At 40.1% G+C, this 25,865-nt stretch overlaps 15 protein-coding genes across 15 annotated transcripts; 7 read left to right on the top strand and 8 right to left on the bottom strand.

The window, feature by feature from the left end:
- Window positions 1–103: 103 nt before the first annotated feature.
- Window positions 104–762, bottom strand: TOT_030000579 (pre-mRNA processing factor; the record flags this gene model as incomplete). Its single annotated transcript, XM_009693322.1, has 3 exons — window positions 104–273; window positions 303–394; window positions 443–762. 3 exons carry the CDS (start codon window positions 760–762, stop codon window positions 104–106), a joined length of 582 nt encoding a protein of 193 aa, XP_009691617.1.
- A 383-nt stretch (window positions 763–1,145) lies between these two features.
- On the bottom strand, window positions 1,146–5,837 carry TOT_030000578 (uncharacterized protein; the record flags this gene model as incomplete). Its single annotated transcript, XM_009693321.1, has 4 exons — window positions 1,146–1,555; window positions 2,231–2,783; window positions 2,994–4,003; window positions 4,286–5,837. The coding sequence occupies 4 exons, from the start codon at window positions 5,835–5,837 to the stop codon at window positions 1,146–1,148; spliced, it is 3,525 nt and encodes a 1,174-aa protein (XP_009691616.1).
- A 148-nt stretch (window positions 5,838–5,985) lies between these two features.
- Window positions 5,986–7,286, bottom strand: TOT_030000577 (50S ribosomal protein L2; the record flags this gene model as incomplete). Its single annotated transcript, XM_009693320.1, has 6 exons — window positions 5,986–6,143; window positions 6,177–6,409; window positions 6,469–6,557; window positions 6,588–6,971; window positions 7,048–7,154; window positions 7,253–7,286. The coding sequence occupies 6 exons, from the start codon at window positions 7,284–7,286 to the stop codon at window positions 5,986–5,988; spliced, it is 1,005 nt and encodes a 334-aa protein (XP_009691615.1).
- A 125-nt stretch (window positions 7,287–7,411) lies between these two features.
- TOT_030000931 (uncharacterized protein) lies at window positions 7,412–9,996 on the top strand (the record flags this gene model as incomplete). Its single annotated transcript, XM_009693319.1, has 6 exons — window positions 7,412–7,524; window positions 7,557–7,910; window positions 7,941–8,922; window positions 8,987–9,263; window positions 9,553–9,635; window positions 9,811–9,996. 6 exons carry the CDS (start codon window positions 7,412–7,414, stop codon window positions 9,994–9,996), a joined length of 1,995 nt encoding a protein of 664 aa, XP_009691614.1.
- Window positions 9,997–10,506: 510 nt separating this feature from the next.
- TOT_030000575 (uncharacterized protein) lies at window positions 10,507–11,435 on the bottom strand (the record flags this gene model as incomplete). The annotated part of the gene is made up of 2 exons (XM_009693318.1): window positions 10,507–10,592; window positions 10,655–11,435. The coding sequence occupies 2 exons, from the start codon at window positions 11,433–11,435 to the stop codon at window positions 10,507–10,509; spliced, it is 867 nt and encodes a 288-aa protein (XP_009691613.1).
- Window positions 11,436–11,518: 83 nt separating this feature from the next.
- Window positions 11,519–12,250, top strand: TOT_030000574 (conserved hypothetical protein; the record flags this gene model as incomplete). The annotated part of the gene is made up of 2 exons (XM_009693317.1): window positions 11,519–12,077; window positions 12,114–12,250. 2 exons carry the CDS (start codon window positions 11,519–11,521, stop codon window positions 12,248–12,250), a joined length of 696 nt encoding a protein of 231 aa, XP_009691612.1.
- A 19-nt stretch (window positions 12,251–12,269) lies between these two features.
- Window positions 12,270–13,965, bottom strand: TOT_030000573 (conserved hypothetical protein; the record flags this gene model as incomplete). The annotated part of the gene is made up of 4 exons (XM_009693316.1): window positions 12,270–12,548; window positions 12,699–13,100; window positions 13,131–13,279; window positions 13,518–13,965. 4 exons carry the CDS (start codon window positions 13,963–13,965, stop codon window positions 12,270–12,272), a joined length of 1,278 nt encoding a protein of 425 aa, XP_009691611.1.
- Window positions 13,966–14,255: 290 nt separating this feature from the next.
- On the top strand, window positions 14,256–15,385 carry TOT_030000572 (uncharacterized protein; the record flags this gene model as incomplete). Its single annotated transcript, XM_009693315.1, has 5 exons — window positions 14,256–14,427; window positions 14,460–14,629; window positions 14,663–14,842; window positions 14,874–15,077; window positions 15,182–15,385. The coding sequence occupies 5 exons, from the start codon at window positions 14,256–14,258 to the stop codon at window positions 15,383–15,385; spliced, it is 930 nt and encodes a 309-aa protein (XP_009691610.1).
- A 220-nt stretch (window positions 15,386–15,605) lies between these two features.
- Window positions 15,606–17,514, bottom strand: TOT_030000571 (eukaryotic initiation factor; the record flags this gene model as incomplete). The annotated part of the gene is made up of 7 exons (XM_009693314.1): window positions 15,606–15,877; window positions 16,109–16,447; window positions 16,550–16,706; window positions 16,746–16,868; window positions 17,012–17,250; window positions 17,289–17,341; window positions 17,414–17,514. The coding sequence occupies 7 exons, from the start codon at window positions 17,512–17,514 to the stop codon at window positions 15,606–15,608; spliced, it is 1,284 nt and encodes a 427-aa protein (XP_009691609.1).
- A 605-nt stretch (window positions 17,515–18,119) lies between these two features.
- Window positions 18,120–18,822, bottom strand: TOT_030000570 (conserved hypothetical protein; the record flags this gene model as incomplete). The annotated part of the gene is made up of 3 exons (XM_009693313.1): window positions 18,120–18,484; window positions 18,517–18,597; window positions 18,636–18,822. The coding sequence occupies 3 exons, from the start codon at window positions 18,820–18,822 to the stop codon at window positions 18,120–18,122; spliced, it is 633 nt and encodes a 210-aa protein (XP_009691608.1).
- A 135-nt stretch (window positions 18,823–18,957) lies between these two features.
- On the bottom strand, window positions 18,958–19,308 carry TOT_030000569 (conserved hypothetical protein; the record flags this gene model as incomplete). Its single annotated transcript, XM_009693312.1, has 3 exons — window positions 18,958–19,043; window positions 19,072–19,166; window positions 19,244–19,308. 3 exons carry the CDS (start codon window positions 19,306–19,308, stop codon window positions 18,958–18,960), a joined length of 246 nt encoding a protein of 81 aa, XP_009691607.1.
- Window positions 19,309–19,461: 153 nt separating this feature from the next.
- Window positions 19,462–21,427, top strand: TOT_030000568 (uncharacterized protein; the record flags this gene model as incomplete). Its single annotated transcript, XM_009693311.1, has 3 exons — window positions 19,462–19,878; window positions 19,912–20,872; window positions 20,937–21,427. 3 exons carry the CDS (start codon window positions 19,462–19,464, stop codon window positions 21,425–21,427), a joined length of 1,869 nt encoding a protein of 622 aa, XP_009691606.1.
- A 40-nt stretch (window positions 21,428–21,467) lies between these two features.
- On the top strand, window positions 21,468–23,490 carry TOT_030000567 (cysteine protease precursor TacP; the record flags this gene model as incomplete). Its single annotated transcript, XM_009693310.1, has 3 exons — window positions 21,468–21,541; window positions 22,049–22,515; window positions 22,640–23,490. 3 exons carry the CDS (start codon window positions 21,468–21,470, stop codon window positions 23,488–23,490), a joined length of 1,392 nt encoding a protein of 463 aa, XP_009691605.1.
- Window positions 23,491–23,805: 315 nt separating this feature from the next.
- Window positions 23,806–24,204, top strand: TOT_030000566 (hypothetical protein; the record flags this gene model as incomplete). The annotated part of the gene is made up of 2 exons (XM_009693309.1): window positions 23,806–23,997; window positions 24,067–24,204. 2 exons carry the CDS (start codon window positions 23,806–23,808, stop codon window positions 24,202–24,204), a joined length of 330 nt encoding a protein of 109 aa, XP_009691604.1.
- Window positions 24,205–24,376: 172 nt separating this feature from the next.
- Window positions 24,377–25,807, top strand: TOT_030000565 (Tocp1 variant tocp4; the record flags this gene model as incomplete). The annotated part of the gene is made up of 1 exon (XM_009693308.1): window positions 24,377–25,807. The coding sequence occupies one exon, from the start codon at window positions 24,377–24,379 to the stop codon at window positions 25,805–25,807; it is 1,431 nt and encodes a 476-aa protein (XP_009691603.1).
- Between the last annotated feature and the right edge of the window lie 58 nt (window positions 25,808–25,865).

The raw sequence follows: 25,865 nt of genomic DNA, 5'->3' as shown, positions 1-25,865 counted from the left end.
CCGAGCGTGAGTGATTTGCTGTTACTCTGCGATAGTGCCTCAAAGGACGCTACTCCCGTGCTTACCATTGTACATCCAAAGACCTTCAGCCACAGTTACCCCGTCATAACTCGGACTTCGTCTTCACCATTTGCAGAGGCGACCTTCGGGGCGCGAGCGCCCTCGTCGCCTCCAGGCTCATCCTCTTCGCCAGCGGCGGAAAGTCGACGTCCAGGTACGTCGAGCTCGTCAGACACTCGTCGACGAACTCGTCCATGTACTTTATTGAGTAGCCTACGCAACGCTGTGGCGCCCAAACTTACTTCCGTCGGTGTTCCTGAACCTCAGCTTGCGATAGTCGCCCAGTATGGGCTCCAGCGTGCCGTACACCTCCGCGGCGCCGCCCACGAGCCTCCTGAACGCCGTTGTTTAACCGAAATTAACTACATATCTAGCCACTTACATGTAGTACACTCCTAGCGCCCTCAGGTACTTGAAGTCCTCGTTTTTTATGTACTCGTGCACGATTTCCATGTCCGGCTGTATTTGCAGCATCTTAAGCACCAGGCACAGGAACGGCGAGGGCTGTCTGTTTCCTCCGAAGGTGCCTCCCACGTACTTCAGCTGCACTGCCTTATCTATAAGAGATTCTGCTGTCAGTCCGAAGCAGCTTTCTTTCCAGTAGAAGGAGTTGTACACCTTATCTCTCAGAATCTTACTAAACAGGAACTGTGGGTTCGTTCCATGTATCAGATGTGCTGTTGGATCTGTTCTGTTTGCCATTTATTCTCTATTTTATCATTTTTTTCAAAAGTTGTGTGGGTATCTCCTTCCTACTCACCATTTTCCATTTTCTACTCATTTACTCATATATACTATATATTTCCTTTTATATATTCATCATATTAATTTTCTATTTTATCTATAAGTTATTTTTTTCAGATTCCTACCAATAACTTATACACATTCTTCTTTTTTGTTTCCATATTTTTTTGTTTCCATATTTTTTTTGTTTCCATATTTTTTTTGTTTCCATATTTTTTTTGTTTCCATATTTTTTTTGTTTCCATATTTTTTTTGTTTCCATATTTTTTTTGTTTCCATATTTTATTTTGTTTCCATATTTCTACTTTTGTTTCCATATTTCCATATCATTCCACCTCTTTCTATATTCTTATTTCTATTCTTGCCATTTCTTTTCCCTTTATTGTTCTACAGTAGCATATGTACGTTTTTTTATTTTTGAATATCATTCTTATTCTCTTTTTAAACTGCGTCGGTATCGTGATGTATCTGAACGCTGTGTTTCTCCACTCTCTGCTTTCGAACATTTCGTTGAGCTCCACCACTTCTTCTCCTTCCTTATTCCTTTCGTATCCTTTTTGAAAGCATTCCGGCGGGTCTACTTTATATGGTTCTGGGCAGTAGAATCCTCCCATTCTTTCCTTATTTATATCTATTCTACATCCTATTTCCTTTCCATTTTTTTTTATTTTTTCTGTTTCTGGCTTAAAGAAGTCTTCTCCTTCGTCTGTGACTCCGCATCCTTTTACCCATGGATTTGTTGCTTTAATTACTATTGTGTGTAGTCCCCAAAGTTCCATTCTTCTTTCATCTTTCTTTCTTCTTTTTTCTTTCGGTTCTCCTTCGCTTTTTCTGTTTTCATTTCTTCTACTTAATCTTAGTGACTTTCCATCTTTTCTTCCATAGTTTTCATTTTCTACTATTTTTTTCCAGTCAAACTCCTTTTTACTGCTTCTACCACTATTGATCCCACTGCTTCTACTACTGCTCGTACTACTGTTAATCCCACTACTTGTACTACTTTGCCTACCATTGTTACTGCTACTTGTACTGCATTGCTGACTGCTATTGCCGCTATTACTGTCAACTCCACAACTACAACTACTGCAATCATTACTGGTACTACACTCATTACTTGTTCTATCTTGTTGACTGCTGCTACTGGCACAACTACCATCATAACCCCCGTAACCGCTATGGTCCATCTGGGCGCTATTATCACTACTACTATTACCACTACTTCTATCTTGTTGACTACTACTATTACCACTACTTCTATCTTGTTGACTACTACTATTACCACGACTTCTATCTTGTTGACTACTACTATTAACTCCAATTTCACCTATATCTACACTTTCTTCCATTTCATCTTCTTCCATTTCACAGTTTTCATCATCATCTTCTTCTTCTTCCTTTTCATAATATTCTCTTGTTTCTTCTGGACTTGATATTGCTCCTGATGCGAATATCATTTCCAGTGACTCTTTGTTTTCCTCCTTTATTATAACTATTGCTCCTTTCGGCATACTCAATATTAATTTTCCGTAGTCCATCACGTGGTATCCCAGGCAGTGTTTCGTTTTAACCAACATTCCTGCTACGTTTGTTGCTATCACATCGCTATACTTTACTGGCACCAGTCTATCACTCTTCCCTCTTTCCAACTTATAAAAGTATTTCGTCAGGTTTACTGGGAACAGTCTCGCGTGCGATATATACGGGTCTGAGTACACTGTGAACATTCCTATTGGTGTGTTATGCCTCACTCCTTTATATCTGTAGTATGGGAACACTGACATTACCTCATCGAACTCCGGGTTGATTTCCGTCGTCTCCTCCAAGGTCTTCGGAGGACTACTTGCTATCTTCAGGTACGTTCCTGGGTCCAGCATCAATCTATCTGTCGGCGTGTACTTCGGCAACGGTATGTACTCTATCTCCGGCAGTGTGTTCATCAACTCGTCCACTCCCTCTCCTAGGCTCATTCTGTATATTAACTCTTTAGTGCTTATCATGTTTCTTGATCTTAATCTTGGCTGTTGCTGTTGTCCTTGTTGCTGTTGTCCTTGTTGCTGTTGTCCTTGTTGTTGTTGTCCTTGTTGTTGTCCTTGTTGTTGTTGTCCTTGTTGTTGTCCTTGTTGTTGTTGTCCTTGTCCTTGCTGGTTTTGTTGCTGTCCTTGTTGTTGTTGTCCTTGTTGTCCTTCAACTGGTTCAACTACTTCAACCGATTCAATTTCCTCATTTGTTTCAACCTTTCCTTCTTTCCAGTTATTCACCTTCTCTCTCTTCGGGTAGAACATCGTCACCTTCGATATAAACAGTATGTATCCTTTGTGCTTAAAGTACGATTTGAACTCATATGCTGGGTAATTGCTACTGTACAACGTCAGCCTCGTATTTTCCACTCCTCTCTTATCTATGCAGCTGCATCTGTAGTCGTACAGTCTTCCTTCTCCCATAATCCCTGAAAACACTTTATACTTGTTCAGGTTAGAATGTTCCTTATATTTCATGACTCCTACTACTCTTTCCACTTTATTAGTTTCCGAATTAATCATATATGGTCCACAATTTTCCGGGTACAGGCTTTCTTCTTCGTTACAGCTGATTCCATATTCTTGTGTTCCTGCTACATCGTATGCGCAGTGTTTAACTTTCCTTGTTTTACATTCGTTAAAGACGTATTTACAGTACGTTGAATCCAAATTCGGATAAAAAAGTCCTGTATATTCCGTTTCACATCCGTATGCGTACTCATCTACTTCTGCCAGGTTTACTTTTATTTTTGCTAAAACTTCTACTTCTTTTTCTGATCTACTTTTTGACACCCAGTAATAATTTACTGTTGTTTTTCCTGTTTTTGTCGAGAGTGGTTTTTTTTTATATTTGATTTTGATTATTCCTTTTCCCTTTTGACTTTCATCCACTTGGTATCCCAATCCTCCTAGCATATCGTCTATTCTCATTTGACTCATCGGCCTACTGTTATATCTCATTGTGTTTACGTAACTGGTCGGATTTTTTGGCGAGAACATTGACACCAGTGTATATCTTGGACTTCTCAGGTACTTCTTCGACTTTTCCACCACTGTATCCAGCTGACTCATCATCATGTTATATGCTGTTCTGCTACATATGTACAGCTCATCTGACGTCATGCTGTAACTCGTTTCACTGTCGTCACTCGACCAGTAATCTCCGTCACTATCCATTTCATCTGAGTCATCTCCGTTGTCATTGTTATCTCCGTTGTCATTATTATCTCCGTTGTCATTGTTATCTCCATTGACATTGTTTCCGTTATTACCGTTGTTTCCTTCATTATTATCATCATCTGCGTTACCTTCACCGTTTTCAATACCTTCATTATCACCTATGTAACCACCGTTTTCAATACCTTCATTATCACCTATGTAACCACTGTCACCGTTTGCTTCATTATTTCCATTACTACCCACATCAATATTTTCATCTGAATCATTGTCAACGTCAATGTCACTTTCCAACTCACCTATTTCACCAAGCCTAGGCCTTCTTATTCCACTTCCACTAGCAATATCGCTTCCACTTCCACTTTGATTTCTTATTCCACTTCCACTAGCAATATCGCTTCCACTTCCACTTTGATTTCTTATTCCACTTCCACTAGCAATATCCCTTACACTTCCGCTTCCTTCTCCTTTTTTCTCACTCTTGTCTTCTTTTGACCTTGTCAAACTTGATCCTAATCTCTTTTTTCTTTCCAGTCTACATTGCCTTTGTTTCATCTTCGCTATGCTTTCTTCTATTTGCAGGTCTACGTTATCTTCGTTTGGCGGCACTAATATCTTCAGCGTGTCTCCTGGGTGCAGCGTCACGTTACACCAGTCTCCTCCTATCGGCTGCAGGTTATTTTTCATCAGCATCGATGCTATGTCGCACACGTGGTCCTTCTTCCTCTCCAGCACCATCACTGCCTTAAGTCGATTTCTTTCGTCTATGCACTCGCAGTATCCTTCAAACTCCGATCCCATGAGTTTCCTGTCATAGCTTACGTATGAGAAGATCTTCCCTTCTATCTGTATTGAGTTTGCCTTCTGGTTAAACACTGGGAACATGTCTTCTTCCATCACTGGCGTTCCCAGCGCGTCCATCTTATTAAGTCTTGCCATGCAGTCGTACGGCACTATTCTTCCTTCGCAGTAGAATCCCAGGTTCGGCTTTTCCATTACGTCCACTTTACAGTACTTTATTCCTGACTTTATTTCATACTTTTGTGTGTTTTTAAAGAACTTCGTTTCCACGTTTCCGCATCCGTACTCTACCTTTTGCATTTCATCCAGCATGATAAGTGCCACTCCCACTCTTATATCCACGTTTCCTTCATCCAGCAACGGCAGGTATATTTTTTCATATTCCTCAAAAGAGTGTTTACTTTTATAAAGCATAATTAGATCTTTAAAGTTTTCATCCACCTTTTTCAAATACTTTTTTCTTATACACAGGTATACTATTGGATTTTTTTCCTTTACTGTAACTATTGCAGTTTCTGGCGTTTTCAGTTCCACTATTTCCATATTTCTCTGATTCACTTTACTCATTATATTTTTTTCTTTTGTTCCGAACACGTTCCAGATACTCATTTTTTTCATTTCTGTCTTTCCTCTCAGTTCATCGTTTATCAACACTGTCACTTCTTCCGTTGCGTTTTCTGGGTATATTCCATATTTTTTATCCTCCGGCCTTTCTTTCTCTTCTTTTCTTTCTACATTGTAGTTTATTCCTTTTCGAAACAGATCATTTATCAAATCTTGATACTCGAAGGCCAGGGGCTCGTTTCTAAGTTTTGAGAAATCGTTACTCGCCAGCTCTTGGTCAACTTCCCCTTCCACATATTTAGGGCACTTTATCTTTATACCTTCGGTCGTTTTTAACTTTCGTACGCAGAACGATATATGTGCGTTTTCAAAATTTCCTGCTAAGCTTGTAAAATCGCATTCCAGTTCGTCAGGGTACACCCCTGTAATTATGTTATATACAATCAACAAATAAAGTTGGATTTTAATACTCATTATTATATAGCTATTAATAATTTCAAGTGATTGTAGGCCTTTTATTTATCGCTGTTTTAGCTGTACGACTAGCCGTGAGCTCAATAAATCAATATGTGTACATCTTAGCATATATTTCCACATTTTTTAGGATATAAGATTATTTAGTTTAAACTCTCTTTGCAATTCCGAACTTTTTCATTAGGCGGCCGCAGACTTTCCTTTTTATTATGAGTCCGAGGGGCTTCTTTCTCGTTCTTGTTTTCATGCCCTTGCATATTCCCCAAATTGAACATCTTGGCCTCTTAGTTCCTTTCTTATTACCGCCTGAACGTTTTTATATAAGTTTCCATCACTTACCGCCGTGCGGATGCTTATTTGGGTTCATTGCAATTCCTCTCACTGTGGGCCTCCATCCCATGTTCCTAAATACTACTATTTTCCATTTGGGGTACCTTCTCGTTCCTGCCTTCTTAAGATCTCTTTCATCGTGTTTAATGTTCGACAGTTGTCCTACTGTTGCCCAGCATTCGAGTGGGAACCTTCGAATCTCACTTGAAGATAGCCTTAGTGTTGCAAAATTTTCATCCTTCCTACAGTAGAGTTAGTGATATAGCTTAATATGCACGTCCGTGTAATTCATGGCGCTTACTCTGTTATTGTACAAAACACTCCTCCTGACCTGGCAACTTGACCTCCTGCCCCGGGTCTAATTTCGACGTTGTGGATAATCGTATTAACCTACACAAAATTGGGTGTGTTGAATCGTACCGGTATTTGCCTCAGCGGAAGGCAATTTCCTGGCAACAGTGGAGCACATGAGCTTGAAAGAAGCCTTGTACCGGGATAAACGCCCGCTGGACACAGTATGTAACTTAGAACTCCGTCGTCGTACTGAATCAGTGCAATGTGTGCACTCCGGGTGGGATCGTACTCGATTCTCAGAACCGTCGAGTATATGTCTTTCCTCTGCCTTTTAAAGTCTATTAGTCGTATTCTTTGAACATGGCCGCCTCCTCTGTGACGAGTCGTGATTCTTCCTGTGTTATTCCTGCCGGAAAATTTAACTCTTCTTATTGACAGCTGTTCTACGACTCGGCAGTTGGACAGAATCTGAGGAGTTTCTACACTTTTCAAAAGCTTCAGATTTTTTTCCTGCATTAAATTTAGCTTCTAGTCTAGGCATAATGTATATTGATGTGTGTTACCTCCTAAATAACATCATTCTTACCATTGTAAAAGGCAACGATACCACCGGCTTGTTAATTTTGACCTTGGGAAAATTAGTTTCAAAATCGATATACTCCGGCTTCACTCTTTTTAAATTACCATAGGCGGCTGAACAAAATGTATATAAGATTTAGTAAAATACGTATGTGTAAAAAACCATAATAACTAAGATTTGAGGTAGATACGGTGCAGAATCTAGAACTTACACGAAAAAAACCTTTGCGATAAAAATCTAAACATATGTGTGAGTTAAAAATTAAAATTATTATGAATTGTGTAGAGGTTTAACAACGGTTACCCACAAATTGCTCAGTTCATATTAAATTGCAAAAATGAGAACTATTTGAGTCTCTCCCCTTACATAAATGTCAAAAAAGAAATCAAAGAAGCCAAACCTTGGCAAAACGACACCAAATCCATTTGAAAAGTTTGATGCTAAAAAAAGCAATAAGGTAGATTCCACTCAACAAGGTTTCACGTAAAATTACTTTAGGAGCTAAATTTGAGCAGAAATAATAAAAACAAGAGCAAATTTATTAAAAGGTTCAAAGATTCTCAGCTGGTGTACGATCGTTCAAGCAAGAAGAGCAGGAAGTTGCAAATTTACAACCTAAACGACAATTTCACACTCACTCACAAGAACGTACCTATCGAAAACAACTACGAATCTGACTGGGATCCATCATCGGATGAAGAATTTGACGTGAAGGGAGATTATTCGAACATTTCGGAGACATATAAGCAGTACAAGGAACTACGAGATCAGAGCAGGAGGGAAAAGGAGCACCAGAGGACGCTTCTTTCAAAATTAGACAAGGATTTCGAGGACTTGGACCTTTCGCAGTTTTACAAGCCGACAAAAAAGTAAGCGAATAGTTGTTAACGGACTTTTAGCACACTAGAGTCCTTAAGGACGCAAGAAAAGCCGCAAAAGTTAGACGAGTACGAATCGAACCTGAAGCAGCTGCAGCTGAACAGAACGACACAAGAATTCAGTGTAGACCTGGTCAGAGAGTACAGATCGTGCACAAAAGTGGAAGAGAGAGCGGAGGTAGTTAACAGAATAGTAAAATCGGATAGCATCTTGCCAAATTTTGCCAAGGAATACTTGAAGGGGTACCTGGAGTCACTCAGCAGCTATTTGGAGCAAGAGTGCACGAGTAACTTTGGCCAGTACCTGGACACGTTTTCAAGAGGGTTCTTGCACCTGTCGAGTAAGAATCAGAAGGAGTACAAAGGGCACCTAGAGGAGCAGCTTGAAAGCATAGAGTCTCTGGATAAGGAGTTGAGTAAGTATTTGTTGGTCCTTTTGGCAGTAAAAACAGTGGAGTTGAACACACACATATATAAACACACACTGCTGTTGCTGGAAAATTACACGAAAGCGCTGTACGGAGACCTGTTTAAGACTAAGTCAGGTAGTAAGAGTCAGCAACTTGCCAAAATTAAGCTCCTGCTGTTAATAAGTTATAACTCTATAATAGAGTCAGGCTACTACATTCCTTACTTTTATCACCTAAGCATAAAGAGTTGTACACTATCGGAGACGCCAAAAGACCTGGTGCTGGAAGTGCTGAAGGCAGTGAGGATAAGCTTGAACGTATTGATTAAGAACGATTGTAACATCAGTCCGATACTGAGTCATATAATAGTGCCGTCACTGCAAGAAATACAAGATCGATTTGAACACAAAAGTAGTGCAAGTGTGTCGACTACTACTACCACTGCTAGTAAGGAAAGTAGCGGTTCAGATACAGAGAATACTTTATCAGCTGAGGATAAAAGGATTAAGGAGTTCACGGAATTTAAGGAATACATAGAAGGGATAAGAAAAATTGAATACCCGAGCAAATCATTGGATATATACAACACTGAGGTGAGAGTGGTAGCTAGTTGGTGTTATTGGTATATTCCCGGTGGTAATTACAAATAATTTGTAGAAATTGAAAATTGAGTACCCGAGGATAAAAACGTATAAGTCCGAAGATAAGCGTGAAAAGACACCTAAGGGAGAAAAGTACAGTAAGAAGGGCGAAAAGAGAGACCGTGAAGAGTACAAGACTCTCAAGAGAGCGTTGCTTAACGAAACTATTAGAAGGGCAGAGCAGAGTAGTCAGAAGAGAGCGAAGCAGAGACAAGAGACTGAAAGGCGATACAAAGAAGTAGTGAGAAGCGCATACGCGGAGCAGGAAATGCTTAAAAAACTATCAACAACAAGTAAATTACATACATAGTCAGCATGATAGTTACTCAGATAGCCAATGTGCAGTTATATAGACTCATACTACGGATATCGCACATATATATTTATTGGTGTGACTATTGATAGCTATTAGTGTAACTGTGTTGATAGCTATTGGTGTAACTGTGTTGATAGCTATTGGTGTAACTGTGTTGATAGCTATTAGTGTAACTGTATTGTTTATATATATACACTAGTATATTAACTGGGTGATTATTGCCATCATAATAATGACGTTTAGACCCTGAAGTGTACAATAAAAAGAAGAAATGATGTTTTTAAGCAAGTTGCGTCTATTCAGTACTAATTTATATAAGTTCAACAAGTTGGCTACAAGTAAACTGCAGGTAAGGTCTTCGGCTAAATTAACACAGCTATTGAAAATTAGCGTATTTGTTAGTGATAATATGCACACATTGTAACAAGCAAAATAAACAACTAACATAAATGAAATGACTAAGTTAATAACATAGCTACTGACGCGTTTAATTACACAATTCCACAGAAACTATTTAACTGTAGGATATATATGATAAATTGGAATTCGTCGATGAAATTGATACACTGGAGTTCGACGGCTCAGTATTAAATGTGGAGTTCAATAACAATAAGTATATACTGATAAATAAACATGAACCTTCACAACAACTGTGGTATTCCTCATTTACAGGTAACTGCATCGACCATAGCAATTACTACGGCTACTAGTTACAAGTAATTATTTTTTGATAACTGCAAATAGTTAGGTAATATTGCAAATTAGCAGTTATTTAGTCCAAGCAATAAGTTGCTGAATCACACACAATTATGCATTGACAGTTATAAATAATTAGGTGTTGACAGTTATAAATAATTAGGTGTTGACAGTTATAAATAATTAGGTGTTGACTGTTATAAATAATTAGGTGTTGACTATTTCCAATTTGAGAATGATAAATGGGTATCAACAAACACAGGTATGTAAAGACAAATAGGCACTTATGAAAGCACAAAACACTTATGAAAGCATAATACGTAGATAAACAAGTACCGGTGTATAAATTAACTTAACTCATACGAAATTAGTTACTTGTTGATTAATCAACCAACACATTGAGTTAATTGAATTACAGGACTGTGTATCACTAATTCAGTTTCCAGCGATGTATTCAAAGCGGTTGGAGTAGACATTAAGTTTAAATGAAGACATAATGTGATATGTATTTGTTACAGATTAAACTATATAGCTAGGCAGACGTGGTCCTTGACGGAAGCAAGCTCAGACTGCTCAATGAGAGATTGAATGGCAGCATCAACGTCAGATTCTGTAAAATTAGATTAGCATGGGTATATGGGAATACAGACAGTAACTAAGTTTGAGAGGTACCTTGGTAAGAGTGAGAAAGTGACTGGAACAGCGATGACTTTTTAGAGATCCCGTCGGCAGTAGACTTGAGGTACTTCAGCACAAGAATCTCGACCTCGTCAGTGACGTGCGAGTACTCGGGACCAAGCTGCAGCTCCTCGAACTTCCTGGAGGTGGAGGGGCCGGGCAGGTCAGTCACCCTGCCAGTGTGCTTGTTCTGAAGCCTGAGCTTCTCGGCGACGTCCAGGTTGTACGCGGCCTGGGCCACGAGCACGTTGTGGTACCGGATGCGCTGCTCAACCTGCTCGGAGTACTTGCCGAAGTTGCTCAGGTGCTGAGAGTCGACGTAAAAGTTGTCGAGGCTGAGGAGGACGAGGGAGCCGACGACCTGCACGTAGTCGTCCTCGTCCAGCTCCAGGGCGACGTTGGAAAAGTGCACCTTGATGGCGCCAGTGGCGTCCTCCAGGTCAAACTGGAACATGGAGGCGAACTTTTCGAGCTTCTTCACCCTCCCGAGCAGGCACATCCCGAACACGGGCGTGTTGAAGATCCGCAGCTTCTGGTTCGGGTCGTTTATGTTCGACAGCACCTTTCCGACCACGACCGGCATCAGAGTCTCGACGTTGCTCTGCTTCTGCTGTTTCTGAAAGATGGGCTGAGTAATCTCGGAGACGTCGGGAGGGGTGTAGTCGTTCGCCACCTCGTATTTGCTTTCAGCCTTTGGAGCGGGTTCAGGCTCGTCGTTCTGAGGCTGATTGGCGGAAAATATTCCTCCTAATATTCCAAACCCAAAGCTGTCCATTTTGGAAAAAAAAATATATAATGATTGATTCATTCTTTCCAACACTACACATCCATACATAGAATCACCTTCACCAACCAATAATGTTAATTTGTGAACTATGGGTGTATTTATTAATAATTTACATTAAAACCTGTCCCTGTATAAAAATATCTCGGAATGCGCCCTGTTTAATATCAATTCCTGACCTGAGTAGAAGATTTGAGAGAACATGGCTATTTATCAATGAAATCGACCCAACTGCACCAAATATTATAAAAAAAGAGTTACTATCGCAATTGAAGGAATTTGACTTGGACGATCCTACTTTTACTGAGGCGTCCAATCAGCTAGATAAGATCGCACATAACATTTCTGATAGAATCCTCAGGAAGAAGAACAAATTTAAACTAGAAAATCTGTTCATACTGAAGGAAATTAGGGATGTCCCTCAGTTTCTCAAGTTTCTATCTCCTTTTAGGGAAAATCCTATCGTTTACTCCATTTGGAACATTAAGCCGAACTTCCTTCCAACAGGAGCAAAACTCGTTTTAGAAATCCAGTACAGGTTTCCCATAAAATTAAAAGGAGTGCCTACAATGTACTTTTCGCCCGTAGTCACCTACAAGGCGGACTTCAACCCAGGTGCGTCCACGTGTGTTAGTGTGTAAACGTAGCTTCCACTACATTGTGCTTTAGGCCACGACGTCGACTCCATGTTCTCCAACGAGACCATCACGCTGGACACCGACCCCTTGATACCCTGGAAGACTCATAAAGTCGGATCCTTTATGATGTACCCTCCCTTGGTCAACTTCGCATTTAATGTAAAGTAACGTGTATGTACGCGCTAGTCTATGTTAGGTTGAGAGACCTTATGAAGTTCGAGTCCTTGCTCTTCGCTATTATTTTGTACAGAGCTGTGAGTTGCGCCTCCAGAAGCGACGCAATGTTCTTGAAATCGTTAGCCCTCTGGTGCAACATGCTCGCCTTGCCCAGGTTTGCTTCGAAGGGCGTGCCTGAGTTTATCTTCTGTTTTATGTGTGCGATATTGTTCGGCAGGAACAAGCTGATTCTGTTCAGATTGCTTTCCATCACCCTCATGTTATTCTGCAGAGTTCTATCCCTTCTCAACTGAAGACAGATGTGCTACGTATTTTCTTACCGAGAAGTAATAGTGTGAGCCCGAGCTGATCTAAATAGGTGTTAGAGTGGTCAGTTGACTGGTTAAATACTCGATCGGTACTAGATATGTATTTAACTAGCCAGATAAGAATTGGTTACCAGTGTGTAGAGGTCTCTGAAGTGTATGTTTGCCTCCTTAATCGCGTTGTCCATGTTAATGACACTGTCAATATGATTTATTAGTTGCACTATTTCCTGAGGCAAATGCGATAACTGGTTGAAATTGTTGTAAATCCTGTCCACTATTTCCTTGGCTTTAGCGAATTCACCTATCTGTGAACTGTTATCCGGTTTTCGACTTACCACGACGTTGTCGTAGGCGTAGAAGAACCTGTGCGGGTAATTTAGGTACTGAAAACACAAATTTGACTGGTTAATCAAATCCCTCAAGTCGATAACCATTCCATCCAGCCTCGACTCCAGGTCTTGGACCCATTTTTTATATGCGAATTCAGACTCGAACGCATCAAAGAATGACTTACTTTTAAACATCAACTGGTCCTAAAGATCTGTTAAAATCAAGCGCCTTACTCTTAAGTTCAATATCGACTTTGATATGTTCTCGTCTGCCTTTGCACAAACACTAGGATTTAAGGATTCCGGGTCCTCCATTAACTTTGAGAAAACAAAGGGGAGCACAAAATTCTTACACATTGCTTCGTATGAGCCATCCCGGACCTCTATAACACGTGTTTAGTGCGTTAATTTTGTAAATACAGTCATTGAACTCACCTTTTATGTAGTGTGTGCAATAATTTTGAAATCCTCCGTCTATGCAATAGTTTTTCAGGTTTAGTCTTCTTGACACGTATTGGCATAAATTGAAGCTTTCAACTATTTTGGAGCAATATTCATGTTCAACTGGTTCAAATTGAGTTTGTTTTTCCCCTAATAAAATTTATTTATTTAACAAAATACCATTTAGTGTCACATAGTTGGTCCTGCAGAATTCAACAGAGTCGAATATCGTTAAATTTTCAGAATTAATACTGGAGCAATTCTTCTCCAGTGCATTCGGGGTATAAGATGAGCACGTTTTCATAATCTTTATAAACTTGTCCTTTATGTGTTCGCAGTTAAAGTTGGACTCATAAGGCTGGTACCTCAAATTACAGAACAGAAACTGCACACCTCCGTAGCAGTAATTATGACTCTTGTCTGACAAGTTGAGTATCTTCTCGCCCAGTAGCTCATAGTTTCTACATCTATCTCTGTTTATCAACCTCAGAATTTGATTTTTATTAAGAATTTGCAAAGACGATAAAATGTTATCACAGATACCGGAGAGGGTGTTACCGTCCGACTGAAGTACATTGCCGGAAACGAAATTCGACAAAAACAAAAGAAATAACACTATAATTTGCATTTTAACAATCCATATTGACAACATTAGTAAACTCAAGTTTCATTCTCTCAACTGTGTAAGTTGCCTGGCCTTGAAACTCATGTTACTTTTCATCGAGTCGGATATGTTCATTATATACATTCATTTTATTATATAATACATACAAAACGTTTTTAAATCCGAAAGTTGGTTTTATATTAAAATGTGTAAGTGAATTATTGATTTTTTACACATTCACATTGCCCAACTAAAAACGACATTACATGGTAATTTATTTAGCTATGATTGTCTACGTTGTTTTATAAATCTAAATGTCTTTAAATCTATTATCAAACATACATTTTGATAAGGAATATAATGTAAATTCTTATTCTAATTCAGTCTTTTCTAAATTTGCCAATTCCACTCCCGATGGATCATGTTTTTCCATTACTACTAGTGCAAATTCGATTTTATTTTATGACATTGACGAAAACATAGAGAGTATGATCCTGCGTTACTAATATTTTTTTTAGATGCTTCCAAACACTTCACCAATGGCAGTTCAATTCCCAGTGTACTCAGTATTGAGCCTCGTTTGACTATAAACATCCACGACGATGTTAGGGACTTTTGCTGGTTCCCGAATTTCAGTAGAAGCTGCCCTGACTCCTGGTGTTTTTTGATCGCAGTTCGAAATAGGCCCGTATGCCCACACCTCTATCATTTTAACGTTCAGGTTAATCTCTACGATTCTCTCAATGGCTCAAAACACTTGACTTACAAACCTATAAATGCAGTTGGCGAGATAGCTCAAATATATTCCATTGATTTCCACCCTCTGGGTAAATATTTCGTCTGCGGATCTTCGTCCAGTGTGTACGTCTTCGACATCGAGTCCCCTGGGGAGCACCTTGAGGTTAGTTTCCGCTCAACATCTTAACATTTAGCTGCGGAAACTGTCCACGAAGAAGACTCCTGGTCAGAAGGGCATTGTTTCCTGCATTTCTCACAACAGCTTTGGCCATGGAAACACCTATGCCTGCGGCAGTTACAACAGCACGGTTTCCATCTATGACCACAATGAGTCCAGGAACGTTAGCATAGTTGGCGACTTTCTTGATCCAGAGTTTCCTCTTAATCCGATCACCCACGTATTCTTCATTTATTAGCTAAGCTACTCTATGATTTAGTTCAGATATGATACTATGTTACACACTATCTTTTAACTAATTGACCGACTGATCTGTTTATGCAGGTTAAGTGGATCGACGAATCCAGAATACTCGTTGGATGCAGGAACGACTTCTATTTACGGCTTTACGACGTTCGTGGCGACGTCAGTGTTCCTGTTCAGAGGTTCCACAGGCCCGTTGCCTCAAACCAAAAGGTCACTTTCGACTGCAGGGACAATTTGGTAGTTTCAGGTTCGTTCAACTCCCTCTATCAATACCTCAACTAGCTTAATTATCATATTTAACTATCATCATAGTTACCAACAACTCCACTTATCACTGTCTCACACTCACCATGCTTAAACAAGTACTTACTTAGTTACTTGCGGTAATATGTGGTCACTCACTTTAACAAGAACATAAATATGTACACAAATAAATACTCGCACTATTACTTGCTCATTTAAATTATTACGCAAATACTATCACACATACGCAAATATGCACTTAGGTACTTCTGGTGGTGACGTTGTTTTCTATGATCTCCTGGGACGCGAACTTCACAGGGCGCACCTGTCTACCGTTGCGATTCCGGTCTGCAACTTCGTTCCCAGTCTTCCCCTTCTTCTCGTGTGCAGTGGCACCAGGTACCTCTTCACATTCCTCAATGGCATCTTTCAGGAACTTCCAGGAATATAACCTCGATTCGCCCACTGCTGACTCTGAACCCAGTTCCCATACGACGCCTACACCCTTGCCCTTCAGTGGTTTATACCTCACTGATCTTGTAAAATAGTACTCGCCGTGCGACCGTTAATGTAGTTACCAACATAAACCTAGTGTTACTGTGGAGTATGGAGACTATTAGACTACATTAGTTTTGAGTTGAGATGTTATTCAGTTGTGTTAACATTTCGTGTTACAACTTGGCGTGATTGAGTTTCTCTGCGTGCACAGTTTGCTGTTGCCTGGCTACGTTTAATTGTTAGACGTTTCTGTCGACCTTTTACTCTTAAATAGCTCCTCCTGGCGGGCCATGTACAATCCGTACGCGCAGTTTGAATAGAGGTTGTACCTCTGACCGACGATGACTATGTTGCCGAACTGCGCTGCCAGTGCTGATCCACCCAGTATGTCTTCCGAATTTACCTTTTCCCTCAGGTCATTGAGTGACTTTGCGTTTTCTCTGTGTACCTTTTTATGCCATTGTGCTTTCGGCAAGTTTAGTACGTCCTGTATCAGGCACTTAATTCTCTTTGAGTACTCCTTGCGGAGCATCAGCTCCTTCAATCTTCCGAACCACATGTCCAGTACTGGCCGTAGGTTTGGATTTTGGTCAATATAGTATCCTAAAGTGTTTGTTAGTTTTATCACTTATATCTATCAGTAGTGGTATTGGTAGTAATATTAATACAAATAGTAGTAATACTATTACTAATAGTAATACTAACCTGTTCCGTGGATCAATTGAATAAAGCATTCAATCAGGTGCTCGTGCGGGTCCTGATTCATCACAAGGTCAAACACCACCTTGTTTACTATCTTAAACCCAATCATCTTCCTCTGGAATAACTCTCCGATCATCTTCACTGTCCCCAGTGTCTTCTTCTTCATCTTTATCACTAGCAGTTCCTCGTCTTCCGACACTGTTGAAAAGTCAAAATTCTTAGGAACACTTTCGTATTCCCTCTGTATTTTATTAAGAAGAGCACTAGCAAATGACACCTTCTTCGATCCTACATCAAACTCCAGTGAGCGCCAGTAGAGTATCTGAACAGTTTGTTATGTTACGAAAGTGCTGTATTGTGTTAGGTCACAGGATCCTTTATCATTTACGATCTATGTGTAAGAAGTGTTTGGGACTCTTCTTACCAAAATTGTTTACTTTGTTATCATCTAAATATTACACTTACTTGGCATAAATCTGAGTACATTTCGGACCATTCTGGCTCTAAAACTGCCTTATCAATTATAATATCTACAATTTTTTGAAGTTCGTCGTAGTTTGACAAAGATTCACACTGAATTGCGATTTTTTCTGCTAATGTTTCGAATTTTTCGATGGTCAACTTGTTGAGGTTCCCTTTAATCTGTCTACATAAAAAATCAAAGGACTCTAGAATTCCATTTTTTGACAGAGGTTTCCATTTTCCTACAGGGAATTATAATCTTAAGTGGGAGTTCAGATACCTGATTTCGCTGAAGAAATACTCGAATTATTACTACTGGGCTGATCAGCTTCTCTATAATATTAATTAGATTCAGTATTATATTTTAGTTCCGACTACTTATATCTAAAAAGTATTTAAAATTACCCTTGATAGGAGATGATTTCTGGGCTGTTGCCTTCGGCAATGGCAGTAGGAGACGTATTTAATTTCAAATTGTTGAAGGACAGGGATTCTACTTTGTCCATTAGTTGTTGATTTATATTTTACATAAGAATCACTCAAATTTGGATTCTCTCCATCATCTAAAGTATGAATTTAATCTTCAATTTTGTACTTACACCCCACTACAAGTCCTTTTACACAATTACTTCCTTTCTTTTCTTAATTTAACGAACCTTTTGATTAATTTTAAATCATCTGTTTTTGGATTTTAATATTTTATTTTCTTACTTTTTTTTTTCTTACACATTTTTTGTTTTCGTTTTCAATTTTTGTTTTATTCTTTCCTTTTGTGTACTTCCAGATTTTGATTTAATACAAAAAACACACTTTAGATACAAACACTATAATTGTCACATAATATTTACAACGACAAGCTTATATTTATTTAATTATTAATCCTTCTTATTCCCGTGATCTTTCGGGTATTGATTGTTAATTTTTATTTATTCTTTTTTACACATCTCATTCACTCATTTTATTTTTCTTACAGATGTAACAAAAGTCCTATTTATATCATCATTTGCTATTTTCCTCATTCAATTACTGAATTCTGTATTGATCTTCTTATCATCTTCATTATTCTTTGCTTATGGTGTGCTTATGCCATAGAAGTCAGTTTAACAATAAGTCATAGCGAATCGTCCTTCTTATTTAGTGGTAATATCTGATATTGCGTTGGGACTTCCTTTTCTGCAGCGTTGTTAATTAGTTCAAACTTACTATCCTCGATATGGACCTTAGGGTGTTGTATATTGTATAGCGAGTCAATCCTTAGCAGGTAGTCGTTCAGAATCTGCATTGAGTCCTGCGTAATATCTGTCACCGTCGGGGAGTTAAAACACCTCATCTTACAGTTAACTGGCGCTCCTGACTTCGAAAAGTCCTTTTTGAACTTAGAGGATAGGCTCAAAATACAACAGGTCTCACACACGTTCTGGTCACAATTCTTCCGGTTTGTAACCTGTTCGTTTGCACACTCCAGCTCTATTCTTTCTAAAACATAAATTTTCATGGCATTAACTTACGTAATCTTGCAAATGTACATGTACACTCCTTCGGAACATCCTCCTGCTCCAGGTATGTGTTTCTTAGGAAACACACATTTGCTAAAAATCAATCATATTAATAATTTCCTTTAAATTACCTGAATTACGGTCTGTAAGTGTAAATATTTTTGCAATTTCGTTCGGTATGTTGTTCTTTTCTAGCGTGGGTGTGTAATTATCTTCCGATGATTTCGATTCAATTTGAATTGATATTGTTATTTTACCAAACACACACATATATATAATATACATAGAAATCAGATTATACATGTTTGCTACCTCCATTTCTGCCCATAAACATACTAACTCCTTCCATGACCCAAATAAGAATTACAATGGCATATAAAAGACAATCAGATTCAAAATAAATTTACACATACTAAATATATTATTGCTTTAAAAGTTAAAATGTTTAAAGGACTAATTGCGATTATTGGGAATCGTTGCCCAGTAGTCTCTACTACTTGAATTCTTTATGATATTCTGAACACATATTAGATTATGTGCTAAAATATATACTAAATATTTACATACCTGGAGCTTGTGGAATTCCATTGGCGTAGTTAGTTTGCTTTAAATTAAGTTTGTATCTTGCCAGGGCCTTTTCTTTAAAAGGGTCCTTGAGGCACCTATAGAAGACAGTATAACAATGTTACAAATTACGTTTTAAATACACATAACAGACTGAAATTCTTATAATTGATACCTGCAGAGCAATTGGGCCAATTCAATTGAGTATTTGGAAAATGAAGCGTTTACAGACCTCCACATTATAAAGTAATCTTAGTATATATATTCTACAGTAAATAAACAATATAAACTCTAAAATTAGAGATTCTACTAAAAAAGTAAAAAAATAAACAAATAAATTTACGGGTGTGGGTGAGGCCTGTATAATCCAGTTTTTATATTATGTAAATTATTATGTTGTTTTATTCCTATAGATTCTTATCGCATATAAAAAGAGTAAATTTTAAATGTCGTTATTTTAATTATCGCAACTTTAGTAATATCAGAAACGTCGCAGTTGTGGCACACGTTGACCATGGTAAAACTACACTAATAGACCAATTTTTGAAGCATACGGGCGGGAAATTACTACAGACTCGGGTTATGGACAGCCACGAGTTGGAGCGGGAGCGAGGAATTACGATACTCTCCAAGGTTACTCGAATAAATTACAACGACCATGTGATGAACATAATCGATACACCGGGCCATTCTGACTTTGGAGGCGAGGTTGAGCGTATATTAAACATCGTGGACTGCGTGTGCCTGTTAGTTGACGTAGTGGAAGGGCCAAAGCCGCAAACGAATTTTGTTTTAAGGAAAGCCCTGGAGGTATTTGTACACAAGTAAATAATAATTTCTTAGAATCCATCGATGAGAGCCCTGGTTGTTGTTAACAAGTGCGACAGGGAGTGTAACAAGTCCCAGAAAGACATTGAAAATGAACTGTTTGATCTGTTTTTGGACGCCAAGGCGTCGGATGAGCAGATGGAGTTCCCAGTACTGTTCGCCTCTGCCAAAGATTCCGTGGTATCGAGTGTGTATCCACTTGCGTCGTCACACAACAGAGATATTTCCCAGATTTTAGGATGTATATTGGAGTCGTCTCCAGAACCGAAAGTATCAGATCTGAGCGACTTTACATTCCAAGTTAGCCTAATTGACTTTGAGGAGGGCTCCTTTCTGATCACGGGGAAGGTGTATAGCGGCAGCGTCACAGCTGGGAGCACACTGCACGTGCGTGACCACCTGGGAAACAAGAAGGGCACAACAGTAGTGAAGGACATATATGTCTCAGTAAATGGGAAGAGGGTTAAAATGAGTGAACGAGTGTCCTCAGGGGACATCGTGACGATACAGTGCCACAAGGGCGTCACACCTGAAGTGAACGATACAATCAGCACCAGTGCAGAATTCGCGCCTCTGCCTCCAGTAAAGATATCAGAGCCTGTGATCTCGGTATTCATTTCAGCGAATTCAAGTCCGTTCTCAGGAAAGGACGGCAAGTACATAACGACCAACGACATAGGAAAGAGGCTGAAAAAGGAAGCTCTGACGAACCTGTCGCTGCAGATACAAGAGAGCAAGGATAAAAGCTCGTTCCTTTTGAAGGGGAGAGGTGAACTCCAGATCGGCATCCTCCTGGAGAACATGAGGAGGGAAGGCTACGAGATGACAGTGTCGCCGCCCACAGCAATCAGGTTCGAGCACGAGGGAAGCACAGTGGAGGCACTGCAGAACATGATAGCCTACGTTCCGTCGGAATTCTCGTCCAAAGTAGTGGACGCCGTGAACTCCAGGGCCATGGAAATAACAAAGTACACAGGTAAAGGACTTATGCACAGATACACACACATACACAAAATACCTAGGCTAATAAAGGGATTTAGAGGTGGAAGGAGGGTCTGAAAAATACACAAAGCTGGAATTTGAAGGAAGCACTACGCAGATGATGGGTCTTATGCCCGTGCTGAGAGACATGACGAGGGGAAGGGGCGAGTTCAACGTGACGGTGGTCGGATACGCCAAGGCGGAAAACAAGGCCTACAATAGCAGGAACAGCGGAGTGCTGATATCTAGTAACACGGGAACCACAACTGCATTCGCACTGGAGCCAGTAATGTCCAAGGGAACGCTGTTCGTTTCAGAGGGAGACCCTGTGTACGAGGGTATGGTAATAGGAGAGTCGAATACGAACAAGGATTTCACACTTAACGTTACGAGGGTAAAACCGGTGACAGGAATGAGAAATAAATCGCACGAACATACGGTGAAAATAACTAGTAGGTCGCTGAACGTGGAGCAGGCGCTTGCATTCATCAACGCAAATGAGCAACTTGAACTCACACCTAAAAGGATATCAATACGAAAGAAAGCTTAAGGAATATTAGACTCAAAAATGGGATGTTTGGGCACAGTTTATGGCTACTAACCAAAGCATTCATATTTACCGATGGGGTATCACACTTAATCACATTTTGGGACGTAAGAACAGGTATTAGTGGATTTTTGGCTTAAATTACTATAATAGTTTACAAAGTAGCTAATCACTATTTTGAATTGATAGTCGATCAAATAAACAATTTGTCTCTGCTTTATATATACTGTGCATTTTATCGTATAATTTTTTTCCATTATTTTGCAATTTGATCGCTAAATTTTAATATAGATTTATTTGTAAATTTTATCTGGGCGACACAACATTTCAAATTTTAGCTTATTCATGATTTAGGAGTCCTCTCTGGGTTTAGGGGATTCTTTGCGGAGTTTAACTTCTTAAATTGTGGAGGCATTGAGTTATTTTAACATTGTCGAAATATTATGCCATTTGTAATATAGAAGTACTGCGAATGAGCACTCAGTACACACCATAAGACGCCATTCCTATGTACTTTTTTTACTATTAATTAATATTAGATCTTGTTTTATAGCTCAAATATTAATCAAAAATCACACTATTTTAATTTAATTTTAATTTAAAAATGATTGATACCAGTGTTAGCGACCCTAGCCAAAGCTTGATATCGAACAGGTTCGACGACGTGGAACACACCGGCAATGATGACCAAGTCTCGTTAAAGAAGTCCTTCAGAAGCACTTTAACTAAGAAGCGCATAGTTATAATATCCGGAGTAGTGCTTTCAGTTCTTCTGGTAGTAGGTCTCACCTTGACCGGAGTTTTCGTTTCGAGAGCGCAATATGCTAAAAAATTCACCCACAACCTTCAAAATCACCTTAAATCTAGTTTCCCTTCCATAGACGAAAAGCTCACCGAGGCCTATGTGAAGGAGCTGTCTAGTTTGTACGAGCGTAGGGAAATCTCCTACGACCACGTAAAGGAGTTCGAAGCCCTGAGGAGCTTCGAAAAGTTCAAGGCAGACTACAACAAGGTCCACGCCACCGACGACGAGCGCAGAGAGAGGTTCCTCGTCTTCAGAAATAACTATTTGGAAACCCTTACACACAAAGGTTAGTCTTTACCTATACTCTACTTAAGCCTTACCCAATACTTCCTCTGTGGTATTTAGAGTAGACATTTACCAGCTATTGTCTGTGTTAATTTTAGAAAATCATTGCTCATTACGCTGTTTAGGGCACGAAACCTTCACCAAGAGTGTCAACTTCTTCTCCGATTTGACTGAAGAGGAGTTGAACAGATTGTTCCCAAAAATAGAGGTACCCAAGGAGTCGTCTCCGTCCGAGCACCTCGAGAGACTCATGAGCTCAAGGTCAACCGACCCCAATTTCCTCGCAAAACTCGCCCTCGCAAAGGGATTTCAATCCCCTGTTAAATCACTCGACGGCATCTCTGGTGAGAGCATTGACTGGAGAAAGGCCAACGGAGTCACCAAGGTCAAGGACCAGGGAATGTGCGGATCATGCTGGGCATTCGCATCAGTTGGCTCTGTCGAAAGTCTCTACAAGATCCACACCGACAAGGTCCTCGACCTGAGTGAGCAGGAGCTCGTCAACTGCGAGACCAAGAGCCACGGCTGCGAGGGAGGATTCGGAGACACGGCCCTCGAGTACGTCAAGAACAAGGGCATCAGCAGCAGCGCAGACGTCCCTTACCACGCCATGGACCAGACCTGCGACATAAAGACGCACGACAAGGTCTTCATCAACTCCTTCATGGTCACCAAGGGCAAGGACGTCATGAACAAGTCGCTCGTCCTCTCGCCCACCGTGGTCTACATTGCAGCCTCCTCGGAGCTCATGATGTACAAGGCGGGCGTGTTCAATGGCGCCTGCGCCAAGGAACTCAACCACGCCGTGCTCCTTGTCGGAGAGGGCTATGACGACATCGTCGGAAAGAGGTACTGGGTCATCAAGAACTCCTGGGGACCGCACTGGGGAGAGGATGGCTATGTCAGACTCGAGAGAACAGACAAGGGAACCGACAAGTGCGGCGTCCTCGACACCGGCGTAACACCTCTGTTGTAAGGTGTACTTAATGTTTTATAATTCCCTTTTACATGTTACGTGTGTGTATACATGAGTACCCTATAACGACTTAAATGCCATGGATTCCAACAGGAACAAAAGCAAATATAAAATAAAAAATAATAAAAATAATAAAAAATTAAATTAAAAGAATAAACAAGAACAAATAAAAAAGAAAAAAACGAGTAAGTGTGTAAAAATAAAATACCGTTAATACAGTCGATAAAATTATAAACAAGTGACTAAAATGGTGTATGTATAAATAAAGAAGGATATAAAAATCAAAAAATAAAAGAAAGAACAGGAAAAGACAGAATGAGGAACTGTGAAGAGAGGGTAAAGAAACTCAAATTTCACAAAAAAACGCTAGCACACACAAACGTTCAAGTAGCACAAAAGTACCTCAAGGGACACAGAACTAGAATATATTGTGGGAATGAGGAAACAATAAGGGGAATTTGTGTCCTGCTGAAAGGGGAGCAGATAGACAAGAACGCGAGAATTAAGGTTCCGATCAATATTTTGCAGTGGGGAAAGGGTCAAAATGGAACAAAATCAATAGAGAATCCATAAAAGACCACTAGACTCTACATTGATGATCGTTACAGCGCTAAATTTAAAATATCCCCGTTAAGCCTCACAATGGCAATTTTGACATTAAAAGCGCAACGCAACTCAGTCTCTCCGGCGAAAACGGAAATCCGAATTGGCTAATTTCTATAATAATTTGTTGCAATGTCGAAAGGCGGCCTGGTTACGAAGAAATTGCCTTTCCCATTTTCCGCATGTTTTAGCCTATGTAGGGCACGCCCATACTTGACATAATTTAGTTTTTACAAACTTCATTATTCCGACAATCGTTCAATTTGATCATTTTTCTAGGAAAATGGCTGATGCAGTTTTGTCTAACCCAAACCAAAGATTGGTAAACAACAGATTCGACGATGTGGAGTGTCACAACCAATCCAGTGACATTGAAATCCCATCCTCTTCCTTCAAGACTATATTGAGAAAGAGAAAAATAATCTTAGTTTCAACTCTTTCCCTCATCTTATTGGCTGTCACGGCAACTGTCCTCTCTGCAGTTTTCATTGTTAAGGCGAACCAAGCCAAGGCATTCAAAAAGGACCTTGAGGCTCTTTTGGACAAGGACTTCAACTTCCTCGAGGCCGAGGTTAGGGAAAAATACGTTGACGACATGGTCACACTCTTCAAGAAGGGCTACATTTCCTCTGACTGCGCCTTGGAGTTCGAGACCTACCTCGAGTTCGGCAAGTACAACGAGAAGTACAGTGTGAAGCACGCAGACGAAAAGGAGCGCAGGGAAAGGTTCACCTTCTTCCGCCAAGACTACCACGACGTCAAGAGCTTGACCGGAAAGGAACTCTACACCAAGCAGATCAACAGATTCAGCGACATGACTGACAAGGAGCTCCGCGTCCTCTTCCCAAGAATCAGCCTGCCAAAGTTGAGCAAGGCCGAGGTCAACCCAGTTTCCAAGATCAATGTTGAACTTAACTCCAGCTACCTCGACAACTTGAAGTTGGCCAAGGGTGTCCAAGAGATTTTGGACATTGACAAGGTCACTGGTGATGACTTGGATTGGAGAAAGGCCAAAGCAGTCTCCTTCGTCAAAGACCAAGGTGTGCACTGCTCCTCCGGATGGGCACTTGCCTCAGTCGCTGCCGTTGAAAGTTTGTTCAAGATTCACAAGGGCATGACCTTGACCCTCTCTGCACAAGAAGTTTTGAACTGCGACTTCAAGTCCAAGGGATGCTCTGGTGGCAAGGTAGAAAACGCTCTCGAATACATGACCACTGGTATTGACATCAACTTCAACGTCCCTTACACCGGCGCCAACATGAGATGCAAATCATCCACTCGCTCCAACAATAAGTATGAGATTGGATCCCACGTCTTCATGAGCGGCAAGGACATCTTGAACAAGTCTCTCGTCATCTCTCCAACTGTTGTTTACTTGTCCGTCCACAGAGACCTGTTCAGCTACAAGTCAGGATTGTACGATGGACCATGTGGAAAGGCACCAAACCACGCAGTCCTGCTTGTCGGTGAAGGCTTCGACCCAGCGACCAAAAAGAGATACTGGGTCATCAAGAACTCTTGGGGTGAGAACTGGGGAGAGAATGGCTTTGCCAGACTCGTAAGGACCGATGACAAGTTTGACAAATGCGATATATTAACTGCTGGATACAACCCATCATTCGTAAAACCAGTTATTGAGGAGAAACCTGTTGTGAAGGCCAAGGCTGAGAAGAAGACTGGCAAATCCGCCAAGACCACCAAGAAGGCCTTCTAAGCGCTTTATCCCTTTTAATATTTTCGTATATTTATTTTGTGTTACCCTACTCTCCTGT

The sequence above is a fragment of the Theileria orientalis genome, chromosome 3 (assembly GCF_000740895.1).
Source record: "Theileria orientalis strain Shintoku DNA, chromosome 3, complete genome".
In the NCBI taxonomy this organism is placed as follows: Eukaryota; Apicomplexa; class Aconoidasida; order Piroplasmida; family Theileriidae; genus Theileria; species Theileria orientalis.
Note: the sequence above shows the minus strand (reverse complement) of the source record. Positions and strands in the feature narration are given on the sequence as shown.